The following is a 14,872-nucleotide window of genomic DNA, read 5'->3' as shown; positions in this document are numbered from 1 at the left end:
GAAGTTCCTGAAAGGTGCTGCTTTGATCTTTGTTGGTGCAACTATTGAATAGACCTAGCCAATGTTGTTTGTGCTAGGGGAAAATAAAACAATGCATTCTGTTCTGGTATCTTATCTCTGAATAATTTATTCAGCTTTTGCAGAGGAGGACGCATGTTGTTTGTATGTAGGACTGTTGGATTTGTCCAGCCTTTGAGCATGTTTCACCAATCGATGAGATTACAGCTGATCTGTGACCTGATTTGTATACTTGCAGACCCTTAATATCTTGAGTTATCAAAGGTCTGCTAATCATTGATCTAAAATTAACAATTGACCCAGCATCAATTGCCATTTGTGTAAGAGTTTCAAATATCTTCCACACTTTGCATGCAGAAGTGTTTTCTGACTTCACTCGTGAAATGATGCCTGGTTCTAATTTTTAGACTATGCCCCCTTCTAGATTTCTAATCATAATTTGTTCAAATTCATCTTAGTCATTTTAATTATGATTGTTAAATTGCAATTAAATCACCCTGTAACACAAATTTTGAGGAATGCTCTGTTTGTGTTGATTGTAAACTGTCTTTGAGATTTTATTCTTTGGAGTCTAGTTATCAGTTTAGTAAATATACCATTTCCTTCTGAGGCCAACATATCCTTCCTTGTATCATGCCTAGAACTGCTCACAGTCTAACCAGTTTCTTTGCATTCTCTATTTACTAGTGACTAACCCATTTATCCTTTCCACAATATCTCTGCTGTCATTCTGGTTCAGAAGGAACTGTCCTGATGGTTCTTCTTTCCTCAGTACTGATTCTTGAAAATATGCCAGCAATCATTCCTTCAGCCATGTTTCTATCTCATTAGTTTATTTATCCTGATGGCAGTTTCTATTGCTTGAATAATCCAGAGATCATAATCATTGAGATCCTTTGACAAGGTCCCATGTGGTATGTCAGTCCAGAAGGTTAGAGCACTTGGGATCTAAGGCACCGTGGCAAATGGGATCCAACACTGACTTGGTTACAGGAGAAAGAGGGTTGTGGGGAAGGGATGCTTTACTGATCGGAAGCCTGACCAATGGTGTACTGCAAGGTTTGGTGCTAGATCCTTTGTAATAAACACTTATGACTTGATATGACTGATATATTAGTGTATTTAAGTTGGTGGGGGGGGGGGGGGGGAAGAGGACCTTCAGAGGAGATATGCAGGGCAAGTTTTTACAGTGGTGAGTGCCTGGAATATGCACCGGGGTGATCGCTGAGGTAAATATGATAGATGCGTTCAAGAGACTCTTAGGCACATGAATATGGAGGGATATGGACAATCTGTAGGCAGAAGGGATTAGTTTAGATAGGCGTTCAATTAGGTCAGCACAATATTGAGGGCCAAAGGGCCTGTTCCTGTGCTGTGCGGTCCCATGTTGTTCTGTGTCGACTTGGATGTGAATGTAGGAAGCATGATTCGTAAGTTTGCAGCTGACATGAAAATTGTGGTATCATAGTGAAGAAAGTTCTCCAAGGCTACAGTAGGATATAGATCAGTTGGGTAGACCAAAGACAGATGGAAAGTTCAACAACTGCGACATGATGCATTTTGGGAAGTCAAATGAGGGTAGGACATAAACAGCAAATGGCAGGGTGCTAAAGAGATTTTGGGGTACAAGTCCATAGTTCCCTGAAAGTGGCAATAGGGTGGTGAAAGAGGCATTTGGATGCTTGCCTTCATTGGATCGAGCATCGAATATAAGAGTTGAAATATGTAACAACTTCACAAAACACTGGTTAGACCACATGTGGAGTATTGTGTGCTGCTCTGGTCACCACACCATAGGAAGGCTGTGATTGCAGTGGAGAGGGTGCAGAAGAGATTCACCAGGATGTTTCCTGGACTGGAGGGCTTAGAAAATAGAACAGTACAGCACAGGAACAGGTCCTTTGACCCAAGATGTTGTGCCGAACTAATTAGATAAGTCATCAAATGCTCAACTGAATGAATCCCTTCTGCAGCCACAATGTCCATATCCTTCCATTTCTTGCACATTCATGTGCCTACCTAAGAACCTCCTGAATGCTGCTATCATATTTGCCTCCACCACCACCCTGGGACAGTGCATTCCAGGCACCCACCACTCCGTGTAGTTTTAAAAAAAACAAAACAAAAAACAAACTTGCCCTGCACGTCTCCTTTGAACTTAGCCCCTCTCACCTTAAATGCATGCCCTCTGGTATTAGGCATTTCAACACTGGGGTGGGTGGGTGGGGGGGGGGGGGGGAGATACCAGCTGTCTTCTTTATCTATGCCTCTCATAATCTTATAGACCTTTATCAGATCTCCCCTCAGCCTCTGTCACTCCAGAAAATAAAACAAGTTAGTCCAACCTCTCCTTAGAGCACATGCCCTCTAATCGAGGCAGCATCCTGGCAAACCTCTTCTGCACCCTCCCCAAAGTCTCCACATCCTTCCTGTGATGGGGTGACCAGAATTCAATGCAGAACTCCAGATGCAGCCTAACTAGAGTTTTATAAAGCTACAGCATAACCTCCTGACTCTTGAACTCCTTTTCTGGACTAAAAGGCAAGTATGCCATGCGCTACCTTTACCACCCTATCAACCTGTGTTGCTACTTTCAGGGAGCTATGGACTTGCACCCCAAGATCCCTCTACACATCAATACTGTTAAGGGTCTTGCCATTAACAGTGTACTCTCTCATTACATTTGGAGTTGTAAGGAGGGATTGGATAGGCTGGGTTTGTTTTCCCTGGAGCAAAGTAGGCTGGCGGGTGACCTGGCAGAAATATAAGACATTATAAGAGGCATAGATTGGGTAGACAATCTTTCCCCCCCCCCCCATAGTGGGGATCTCTAAAACAAGAGGATTTAGGTTTAAGGTGATCATAAGGAGGTTTAGAAGGGATCAGAGGAAAGTCTTTTACAAACAGTGGTTGATAGCTGGATGGCAGATGGTACGTTAGCCTTCATTGTAAGAGGATTTGAGCACAGGTGCAAGGATATCTTGCTGCAGCTGCACAGGCTACATCTGGAATTCTGTACGTTATTCTGGTCTCCTTATCTGAGGAAGGATGTCCTTTGCATGGAAGGTGTGGAATTAAGATTCACTGGACTGGTCCCTGGGATGGCAGGACTGGTGTATGAGGAGAGATTGAGTTGGTTATGCCCATGCTCCCTGGATTTAGAAGAATGAGAGGGGATCTATAAAATGTTAACAGGTGTGGACAGACTCGATACAGGGAACACGTTCCTGATGTCTGTTGAATCCAGAACTGAGGTCGCAGCCTCAGGATAGTGGGTAGGCCTTTGGAAAAGAGATCAGGAGGCATTTCTTCATTTGGAAGGTGGTGAACCAGCGGAATTCTCTATTACCTGAAGACAATGGAGGCCAAGTCATTAAATATATTTAAGAAGGAGGCAGTTATATTTCTCAATACTAAAGGGATATTGGACAATTTGGGAATGGGGTATTTAAGTGGCTGATCAGCAATAGTTGTGTTGAATGGTGGAGCAGATCTTAATCCTGCTTCTGTTTTCTATGTTGCTACTTACCAAACAGGATATCTTACCTATTTGCTCTGGTCTCAACATGGACTATAATGTTGTAAGCATCTCACTCATATGCAAATCCCTTTCAAGTCAGTTTGAGGTGTGCCATTTGAAGAACTATGTAGGCGGCATACTATGTGGTGTACTTGATTTTGCTTGCAAAGAACGCTACCTATTTCCAAATTAATCACTTGCAACTGCAATTTACCCTTGTTGCAATTTCCCCCACCCCCATCCTTCTCCAGCTTCCCTTTCTTCAGAGCCTTCTGATTCAAACTATCATGGTCAGTTTTTTGGCTTCTAACAATATGTATCCTTGCTTAATGTCTACAAACGGCAACCACTTCAAATAAAAGTAAATTAATGTTTTTCAGGAACTGTTGCTGTACAATAGTTGCATATGAATTGAGTCTATAAAATCAGGCTTGCCAGATTGATTAATGCTGATTGCCTATGTTAACTTTATTGACTAATTATCAAACAGTTCAGCAGCTGTGTGTGGGATTACCAGCAAATTTTACCTTTCTGTTAAAAGTATGTCGAGATGTTGATAATCTGATAGTATCTCCATAATATGCATCCCTGTATAATTGTAAACTTTTGAAATTTACATTTCAGTTGGCTTATTTTAAGACTTTTTTCATCCTAAAATTGTGATGTAATTGAAGCTGTTCTGAATGACAGTCAAATGTTTAAAACATGACTTTTTTCTCTTGGCCTAGAAATTCATAGAGTTTGAGGATTCTCAAGAACAAGAGAAGAAGGACCTTCAGATTCGTGTGGAAGTGTTGGAGTCACAGACTCGACAACTTGAACTCAAAGCAAAAAATTATGCAGATCAGAGTAAGTACACTGAGGATATAATACTACTATTGTAATATTAATAGGCTAGTATTCTACATATCTGCATTAATAATTTTGTGGTAGAGACCAAAGAAGCATATTTGACTTTTTTTCTCCTCTGGTGAGGATGACCCAAGGCATTGATGGGGGGGTGGGGGGTGGTGGGGAATTGCTATCAACTTGAGCACAGTATACTAAATTCTAATATACTTTCTGTAAAAGGTTCCCATGACAAAATCACAGTAGTATAATGGATCTTGCTATTGAGTAGTGTTCCATTTGATGGGATGGATGAAATGTTCTCCACTTGACATAAAGACAAATACTGTTCTCTTCCATTTTCTTGTCAGCAGTACAGTTTGGAGAAGTAACTATTGCTGACAAACCTTTTTCACTTTTTTTCGCCACTGCTCAGTAAGGAGGGAGTAGATTCCTTGGTGTTATGATCCTGGAAGTACCATTAAATTCTAGTATGTAATTTAAGTGGATGTGGTTTTGATGAAAAGTCCACTCTGTTTTTCTTTCCACAAATACTGGCTGACTCCTGGTATTTCTGGCACTTTAGTGCCTTTTGTTTTTGTCGTAGCTGTATAAACTTTGGTTAAGCCGCATTTGGAGTATTGTGTGCAGTTCTGGTTGCCCCATTACAGGAAGGTTGTGGAGACTTTGGAAAAGGTGCAGAAGAGGTTCACCAGGATACTGCCTGGATTAGAGGGAACAAGCTATAAAGAGAGGTTGGACAAATTTGGGAGGCTGAGGGGAGACCTGATAGAAGTTTATAAAAAAAATTATGGGGGGCATAGGGTATATTGTCAGAATCTTTATCCCAAGATGGATCTGTCAAATACTAAAGGGATGTCTTTAAGGTGAGAGGGGGAAAAAGTTTAAAGGAGGAGAGGAGCGAGGCAAGTTTTAACAGTGTGGTAGATGTCACAAACACTGCCAGGTGCAGTGGTGGAAGCAGACATGATAGTGAAGTTTAAGAGGTGTTTGGACAGGTATGTGAAAATGAAGGGTTAAGGATCATGTGCAAGTAGATGGATTTAATTTGACATTATTGTCAGCACAGAGGCCACCAGTGTTGTACGTTCTATGTTTTGTCTTTTGATGTGGTTGGTGCCTGTTAATAATCTGTTTGGTTATGGGAAATAACCAAGTAGAATTTAATCCTGTTCTTGACTGTTAGAAACACCTGTGTCTATGGCAATGGTGGTTGTAGTGATTTCGGAAGCAGACTGTGGGTTGGGGGTTGGGAGTGGGGAAAAACCTCAACCACTTCTGGACTTGTGAACCATTACCATTGTGATTATGCATGTATTTTCGGTTATATCAATGTAAATCAATTGATAATTATTCAGGAGAAGAAAAACAGCCAGTGAGGTAGTTTTGATGTAATCACTTAGGAAGTATGAAAGTTAGGGTGCTAGACACCCCCAAGTGGGTGGATTACTCAGTGAGCAAAACACATGTGTAAGACCTTCATACCATACAAAGACCATACTTTTTGCAGTTGCTTTTGAGTCCAGTTCTTCTTGCTTGGTCCCCTCCGGTTTAGCAATGTTGTTCAGGTTTCCTATCATGTCTGCCAAGCTTCACCACCCTTCATTTCACAAATAATTTGCGTAAGCGACAAATATTTGTATAGGGTCCTTGATGAAATGAAACATGTTAAAGTGTCACGTCGAGTTTACTGCCTCATGCACAAGTACGATGAGGTACAGGTACAATGAAAAACTTGCAGCAGCATCACAGGCACATAGATTCAGACAACAATACACAAAACCTAGGATAAACAAATTATACAAGATGGGGAGGGGGGAGAAGCCCTACAAAACAAGACAGCAAGTAAAACACAATCGGAGACAAGTCTATGGTAGTGCAAGAGATGGTCCGTAGTGTTCTACTGCTGAGGTAGGATTCAGGTTGTGCAAGTCAGTTCAAGGACCTGATGGCTGTAGAAAACTAGCTGTTCCTGAACCTGGTGGTGTGGGACTTCAGGCTTCCGCACCTCCTACCTGACGGTAGCAGGAAGAAGAGGGCATGATCTGGATGGTGGGGATCCTTGATGATAGACATCAACGTCTTGAGGCAGTGCCTTCTACAGATGTCGTCAATGGTGGGGAGGGCTGTGTCCATGATGGACCAGGCTATATCCACTACTCTCCACAATGTGTTCCTGTGTGTTGGAATTGCCATACCAGGACATGATGCAACTAGTCAGGATACTTTCAACAGTGCATCTGTAGAAGTTTGTTGGAGTATTTAGTGACATGCCAAATCTCCTTAAGCTTCTGGCGTGCCTCGTTTGTGATTGCATATATGTGCTAGGCCCAGGACAGTCATCTGAGATATTAACATCCAGGAAGCTGTTAACTCTCTATATCACTGACCTACCAATGAGAACTGGCATATGGTCTCCCAACTTGCCCTTTCTAAAGTCAATGATTAATTCCTCGGTCTTGTTGACACTGAGTGTGAGGTGGTTATTGCAGCACCGCTCAACCAGGTGCTTTATCTCACTCCTGCACACCAACTCATCACCACATGTGATTTAGACAGCAACAGTGGTGGTGTTGGTAAATTTGTAGTTAGTATCGGAGCTGTGCTTAGCTACAGAGTAGTGGGTGTAAAGAAAGAAGAGCAGGGGGCTAAGCATGCAACCTTGACGTGCACTTGTGTTGATGGTCAGTAAGAAGGAGGTATTATTACTGATTCATAATGCAAAAGGGAAAAAAGTATCTGCAATGGAGGAAGAATAAGTACTATTGACTGAAGTTTAAATGAAGACATAATTTTGGACTGGCTTTTGGAGGGAAGTGACTAAACAAGGTTGTTGGGATTTAGTGTTGTATGTTGTGAGGCAAAGGTAGAATTTGAGACGAGGATAAGTAAAATGTTATCTTGGATATTTCAGTCAACTTGAGTAAACTGTCATACTGTGTGATATGTAACCTGAAATATCAAACTGATCTGACACTTGCAGGGAATATAATAGTAAGCTTTGCAGAGGAGCCAAAAATAGGGTGTTGGTGAAGCCCCACCTGTAGTATGGTGCATAGCTTTGGTTCCCTTCCTTTATGCAATATGTAGTAGCACTGGAGGCAGTCTAGAAGAGATGTACCAGGTTAATTCCTGGGGTGAGAGGATTGTCCATGAAGAGAAGCTAAACAAGTTTGGCCTGGGGTAGGTCAGCCATGACCATATTGAATGGCAGGGCAGGCTGAAGGGGCCAGGTGACATCGTCCTACTCCTATTTTCTTGTTTTTTGTGAATGATTTAACTGCAAAGAGAACAGTTAAACATTTTTTTGAAGTAAAAACAGTAAAGTAGGCAGCATCTATGAAACTGAAACAGTTAATGTTTCAGGTCAAGGACTGTCAGAACTAGAAAAGAGAGAAATCGTATTAGTTTTCAGTAGGAAAGTAGGGGAGAGCTTGATAGAACAAGAAGAATATCTCTGCTAGGGTGAAACCAAATGGGTTAATGGGGATAATTGTGAGTAGATTTAGCTCCTCTGTCTGTGTAATGTATTGTAAATGCTGAGACTGTGGGACGTACCCAGCAAGCCAAACTATACGAATAGAATGAGGAAAAACTGAGAGGGCCAGTTCTGATACAGAAAGAAAGGGTAAGTTCGTCACCTAAAATTGTGGAATTCTATCAATTCTGGAAGGCTACAATATGCCCAGACAGAAGATGAGGTGTTGGGACTTGTAATGGTAGAGGAGACCACAAACAGAGGTTGGAATGGGAGTGAGATGGAGAATTAAAGTGACAGACAACCGGAAGCTTGGGGGTCACTCCTGCAAACTGAACACAAGTGCTGTGCAAAGCAACCCCACAATCTGTGTTTGGAGACTACATTGTGAAAACCAAATGCAGTACACTAGATTACAAGTCATGTGAGTGAATTGTTGCATCATTTGGAAACACTGGCTTCCTGGATGGTAGGAAGGAAAGAGGTGAAAGGACAGATATTGCTTCTCCTGCCGGTGCATGAGGAAAATGCCATAAGAGGTGGTGGTTTCTGGGGATGGAAGAGTGGACCAGTGGTTCACAAAGGAAGCAATCCCTTTTGAAATGCAGTAAAGGGAGGGGAATACAAGTCTGGTGGTGGTAGTTGGAGTTAGTGGAAATTGAGGGATGATCCATTAAATGCAAAGGCTGGTTGGGTAGTAAGTAAGAATCAGGGAAACTATTCCTGGTCTGTCCAGGAGAGGGGTGAGAAACAGATATGATGTGGTCAAGCAGTGTGTCCGCAAGGCTAGACTGGAAGCAGGTCAGGTAGCAACTGTGGAGAGAGAAACAGTTAACATTTTGGGTCAGAGTTAGGAAAAGTTAGAAAACGGGTGCTTTGAATGTGAGGGGAGGGGTAGAGAAAACTAAGGGAATGTCTGCGGAGACCAAAGTTGGCCGGGTGATTGAATTATTTTGATTGCTTTTTGAGAGGATTGAATGCTAATAAATAATAACTAAAGTGTCTAGTGGAAAGTAAATGGGGAGAGATGAGAAAGAGCAGATTTTTTTTAAAAAGGGAAATGTGCACAACGCAGCAGAAACAAGAGAATGCTTGTAATACTAAGCAGATGTGTGGAGAGAGGAAAAAAACTGAGTAATGTTCCAGGTCGATGACCTTGCATCAGAATGAGCCAGTACTGATAGAAAGAAGCAAAGCTGGTGATCTGAAATTCTGTACCGGATTCTGAAGGCTGCAACGTATACCCACTTGCTAGATGTGGTGTTCTCAAATTTGCATTGTGCTTTATTGGAACAAGGTAGAGCAATATGTATGCCTTCATTTATATTCCTTCAGATAAACTCAGTCCCTTGCACAACACACAAAAAAAAGTTATGTCACCTGGTCTACAGCCTGTCATTGACATTGCCTTTGTTTTCTGCATCCCTCTCACTCTGCAATTTAAATATGCTTATACACTTGTTTTTCCAGTTTTGATGTAGGGTCAGTGACCTGGAATGTTGTTTGTTTCTCTCTCTCCACAGATTCTGCCTGACTTGCTGAGTATTTCCAGCATTTTTAAATTATTTTATACTGAAGAACACAAAATTTGTTCACATACCTAATCCCAGGCAAACTGCTGAAATTCAGTCTGGTCTTGTTGGGGGTTTGGCCTGGTCTCGATTGGGGGTGGTGGGGAGCAGAGATGAGGGTCTTGGAGGCGGTCAGCCTGACAAAAGGATTTAGGCTTGAGTTGCGTTCCAGAAACTTCATGTGATCAGATTAACACTTGAATTCTTGAGAGAGGTGCCATCTTCTGATTGGAGTTAAACAAAGGGCAGTTATCCCATGCACTATTTGAAGATGTTGGTTGAGATTCAAGTATCATTTAGAATACTAGGTGGAGCTAAACTGATCAAAGTGCTTCATAGAGGCAGCAAATGGATGCTGAGCCATCAGGGGAAATATTTTGAAAAGTGATAAACGGCTTGATCAAGAGTTTGAAGGAACAGCATGAAGCAAGAGGCACTGAGTTTTATAAGGGAATTTGAAAGTGGTTTGACCTGAACTATTGGTGTGGCTGACATGGTGGGGTGAAGGAAATATTGCGCAAGAGGCTGGAATCTCTGGAACAGGGATTTATGTTGCAACAGGGATTTGTCGGGCTTGAGAAAATTAGAGATGGAGGGGGATGATGCCCAAATCTATAAAAAGATGAATGAGCACACAGATGGAAGATCTGCTTAAATAAACAGGATTCACTTGTACATTGATTGTTAGTTGTACATTGGAATATGTTGAAGCCATGGAGAACTTAAGAGATTCATCACATAATATAAATAAATCCATGAGTTCTATGATGAGAATAAGGGTAAAATGAAATGCAGTGAATCATACTTTTTTTTTACTGTTTTCTCTGAAAAGAGATAAAATATTAAGTGTATTCAATGACTTGTTGGTGACCAGATGCATAAATCTCCCCTACCTGGGGTGTCTAGAACTAGAGGTTATTGAGGAATTGGCTATTCAGGACAGAAGAGAAGGAATTTCTTCTCCCAGAGTGTGGTGAATCTTAGGAATTCTCTACCCAAGGTGACTGAAGGCTCAGCTGCTGGGTATATTTAGGATGGAGACATTTTTTTGTTAGTTGTGGAATTAAGGGAAATGGGTTTAGTGCTGGTACATGGTGCTTGGGTAAGAGAGCAGCTATGATTTTTGAATGGTGGCCAGGCACAAGGTTTGAATGGCCTCTCCTTCAATTTGTGGTCTCTTGTTTAGCGATCAGTTAATGGAGGAAGAGGTTTGGTGATGGTATGTCCTTTCAGGAATCACATTGAAGCAAATCCATAATACCTTTAAAATGGAAGTAAATGAAATTTCCTTTTTTAAAAAGAAAAGGACTAAATGGGAGGCAGAAAATGTGTGACATAACTGTAGGGCTGCTTAGTGCTACAAAGCCTTGCAATTAGGCAGTTTTATATTCCACATGCATGAGATTTTAGACCATGTGAGACACTTCTTGAATCCAGTAATAGTGCAAATTTAAGCAGCTATGTTCTGATGCCTCAACTGCAAGTGAGAACTGTAGCTATAACAACTCTAACTATATGTTGGAAAGATTTTAATACAAGTACCATGAGCAAAGCTGTATTATAAGACACTGACTATATACAGGTTCTGTTTTGTCTTCTCTTGCTTGTGCTTGTGGAAAGAACTGGCTGATTAGTGACACTCTCTCTGTTCTTTTTGTAATAAGTATATAGCAATTTCCTTTTGAAAATGAATGTTGAATATACTTTTATAATGCAATCCAGATTGCCACTTGCTGTGTTAATACTTTCTTGTTGATTTTTGTTAATTACAGCAAAACTCTCTGATAATCTAGCACTGTTGGGACTTTAGTAGTGCCAGACTAGCAGATCTTCCAGAATATTGGATGTTCCTCCTATTGATACCTAGATGCACTTTTATTTCAGAATTTTTAGATGTTGAGTGATAGGATAATACATTTTCCAGTGAACATGGTGAGTTTAAAGGGTGCATGAAACGTATAAGCCCTGTGGACCATGGCTCTGGCTGCTGTTTTACATCAACGGTAATGAAGTGCTTCGAGAGAGTGGTTTTGACACGAATCAACTTCTGCCTCAGATGACATGGATCCACTTCAATTTTCCTACCGCCACAACAGGTCAACAGCAGACGTGATTTCTCTGGCTCTTCACTCTGCTCTGGATCATTTGGACAACAGGAACTCGTATGTCAGGCTGCTGTTCATCAACTACAGCTTGGGATTCAACACAATCATCCCAACCAAACTAATCATCAAGCTTCAAGACCTGGGCTTCTGCAACTGGATACTTCCTCATCAGCAGACCTCAATCAGAGGGTTGGTAACTTCTCCTTGCTGACCATCAACACAGGTGCACTTCAAGGCTGCGTGCTTAGCTCCCTGCTCTACTTTCTATAAACACATGATTGTGTGGTTAAGCACAGTTACAATGCCATATACAAACTTGCCAACGACACCACTGTTGTTGGAAGAATCACAGGTGGTTTTGAGTCAGCTTACTGGTTGAGTGGTGCTGCAACAACAACCTCTCAATGTCAGTAAAACTAAAGAGCTGATTGTTGATTTCAGGAAGGGGAAGGAGGGTGAACCTGCACCAGTCTACAGTAGAGCGTGTCAGCAGCTTTAAATTCTTGGGCATTAACATATCAAATGACCTGTCCTGGGCCCTGCACATAGATGCAATCACAAGGAAAGCACGCCAGCATCTTTACTGTCTTAAGAGGCTAAGGAGGTTCGGCGTCACTGAACACTCCGACAAATTTCTACAGATGTACTGTTGAAAATATTCTGATGTAGTGGCATGGTCTGGTACAGAATTCAAGTGCTCAGGAACGCAAGAAGCTGCAGAGTAGTGGACTCTGCCCAATACATCACGGGAACATCCCTCCCCACCATCGGTAGTATCTACAGGAGGCACCATCCATCATCAAAGACCCCCACCATCTGGGCCATGCCATCTTCTCGCAGCTACCATGGAGCAGGAGGTACAGAAGCCTGAAGTCCCACACCACCAGGTTCAGGAACAGCTACTTCCCTTCAACCATTCGATTCTTGAACCAACTGGCACAACCCTAATCACTACAGTTTAGCAGTACTTTGATCACTTTGCACTAAAATGGACTTTATTGTTTTTGTGTTCTAAAAGTGTTCATACTTGCAAAAAAAATTGTTTAATTTGTTTATCTTGTGAATGCTGCTTATATGATACTGTATGCCTGTGCTGCTGCAAGTAAGTTTTTCATTGCACCAGTTCATACATGTACTTGTCCATATGACAAATTCAACTTTGACTTTAATTTTAAGTTTGAATTTTACCCAATTTCCTGACTCCTGGTGTTCTGGACATCTACCGCTACTACCATCTGGACTCCGGCCCTGGTTCCACTCCAGACCTGCTGCCATGCCCCACTTGCACTCTGGACCCCCTGGCTTACGTTCCAGACTGGTGAGGGAGCTCGATGCTGAACCATCAGGACTTTTGAGCAATTGGATGCAAGATTTTTGGACTTGTATTGAACCTTGCATTTTGTCTTTTTTTACACTGACTCTCCTGGTAATGGACATAGTTTATCATTTATTCTCTAGATCCTTTGATTTTTTTTAAACATGTCTATTAAATCTTCTTTAATCATCTCTGCTCTTGGGTGAGTCTCAGTTTCTGTAGTATCTACACATAATTAAAGTTCTCCATCCCTGGTACTATTCTAAAAAACCCCTCCAAGACCTTGATATCTTGCTAAAATGTGGCATTCTGAATTGGACAGCATGCCAGCTGAGGCTTAACTATTGGTTCATAGAGGTTTTGATTTTAAACAGAAGCATGGAGTATAAAAATGAAGCTAAGAATGCAACTGCCTTTTCAACAAATGGCACAAAGTAACTGTTTTCCTCAGGCTCACATATAATTTGCAATCATCAAATAATTTTATAGACCTACTGTTTAAAATGCACTTACTGTAATATATTTTGGGAGTCAGGTTCATTTTAAATAGGTGGCATGTTGGACAGTGAAGAAGGTTATCTAAGAATACAACAGGATCCAGATGAACTGGGGAAGTGGGCCAAAGAATAGCATTTTGAGGAGTTAAGCTGGGCAGGGCTTGCACAGCAAATGGTAGGGCCATGGAGAGTTCCGTAGAACAGAGGCCCAAGGGTATCAGGACATAGCTCCCAAATAGTGGTGACATGGGTAGACCAGGTGGTGAAGATGTTTGACACACTTGCCTTCATCAGTCAGTGCATTAAGTACAGGAGTTGATGTCATGTTGCATGTTGGCGAGATCATGTTTGGAGTATCGTGTGCAGTTCTGGTCACCCAGCTGTAGGAAGGATGTCCTTAAGCTGGAAAGGGTGCAGAAACTATTTACAAGGATGTTATTGGGACTGGAGGGCTTGTGTTACAAGGAGAAACTGGATAGGCTGGGACCTTTTCCCCTGGATCATAAGAGGCTTGAGGGGTGACTTTGTGGAGGTATGTAAAATTCTGAGAAGCGTAGATAAGGTGGATGGTCAGTCTTTTCCCAGGGTAGGGGAGTCGAAAACCAGAGGACATAGATTTAAGTTGAAAGGAGAAAGATTTAAAAGGGACCTGCGTGGAAACTTTCACACAGGGGGCAATGGGTATATGGAACAAGCTGCTAGAGGATGCTGTAGATGTAGGTACAATTACAATGTTTAAGAGATATTTAGACAGGTACATTTATAGGAAAGGCTTAGGGGGTCAAACACAGGAAAATGGGACTAGCTCAGATAGACATCAGTATGGACAAGTTGGACCAAAGGGCTTGTTTCCATGTTCTCTGACTCTACTCTGAGGGGGGGGGGGGAGATCTGGATTTTCAATTTCTCCTCTGCTCCCTTGCTCAAGATTTAGAATGCGAATTTCATTCTTTTTCTACCATTTACCAGACAGTCATTAAGCCATTGTGCAAGGTATGTGCAGGCAATACCTGCATTACAGCCATTCAAGTAACTGAAATTCACCCTTGCACAATACACTTTTTTTTCCAACTCTCGTTTCTTGATGACGGCACAGATGATGTAGCTTCGAGCTATGGAAAGTCACAATACATACCATTTTCTAGAAACACATTCCCCCCTACTGGTAATGCAGGGGTCACCTTATGGTATTCTCTTTCCAAACAGGGTGGACCACTGAGCAGTAGTCTGTTATTGATTTCTTTTTCTCATTGGCTCTCTAGTCTTGGAAGTAGAAGCCAGTTTTCAAATTTCAATGGTGGTGTTGGCTTGGATGGAGCAAAGTTATCTCATTAGTACTGCACAAATCAGGACGGATTCAGTCTAGTTTATAATTTGTTCACCGTGGGCTAAACAAGACCTGATCTGTGCAGTAAACCATCACATTGCATGATTACCCACAGACTCATTTGGGGTTTTTTGGGTGAATGAAATACAGAATATTGTCATGTGTTTCCCCATCTAGTAAAATTTCCATTTT

The 14,872-nt window shown here is 41.7% G+C and overlaps 1 protein-coding gene across 2 annotated transcripts in view; it reads left to right on the top strand.

The window, feature by feature from the left end:
- Positions 1–14,872, top strand: part of spag9b (sperm associated antigen 9b) — a 229,290-nt gene that overhangs the window by 36,563 nt on the left and 177,855 nt on the right. For both annotated transcript variants that reach the window (XM_052032824.1, XM_052032825.1), the window contains exon 2: positions 4,267–4,387. In XM_052032824.1, the coding sequence (XP_051888784.1) occupies positions 4,267–4,387 (121 nt within the window). The remainder of the gene's footprint in view (positions 1–4,266; positions 4,388–14,872) is intronic.

This window comes from Pristis pectinata, chromosome 18, assembly GCF_009764475.1.
Source record: "Pristis pectinata isolate sPriPec2 chromosome 18, sPriPec2.1.pri, whole genome shotgun sequence".
Taxonomy (NCBI): Eukaryota; Metazoa; Chordata; class Chondrichthyes; order Rhinopristiformes; family Pristidae; genus Pristis; species Pristis pectinata.
Note: the sequence above shows the minus strand (reverse complement) of the source record. Positions and strands in the feature narration are given on the sequence as shown.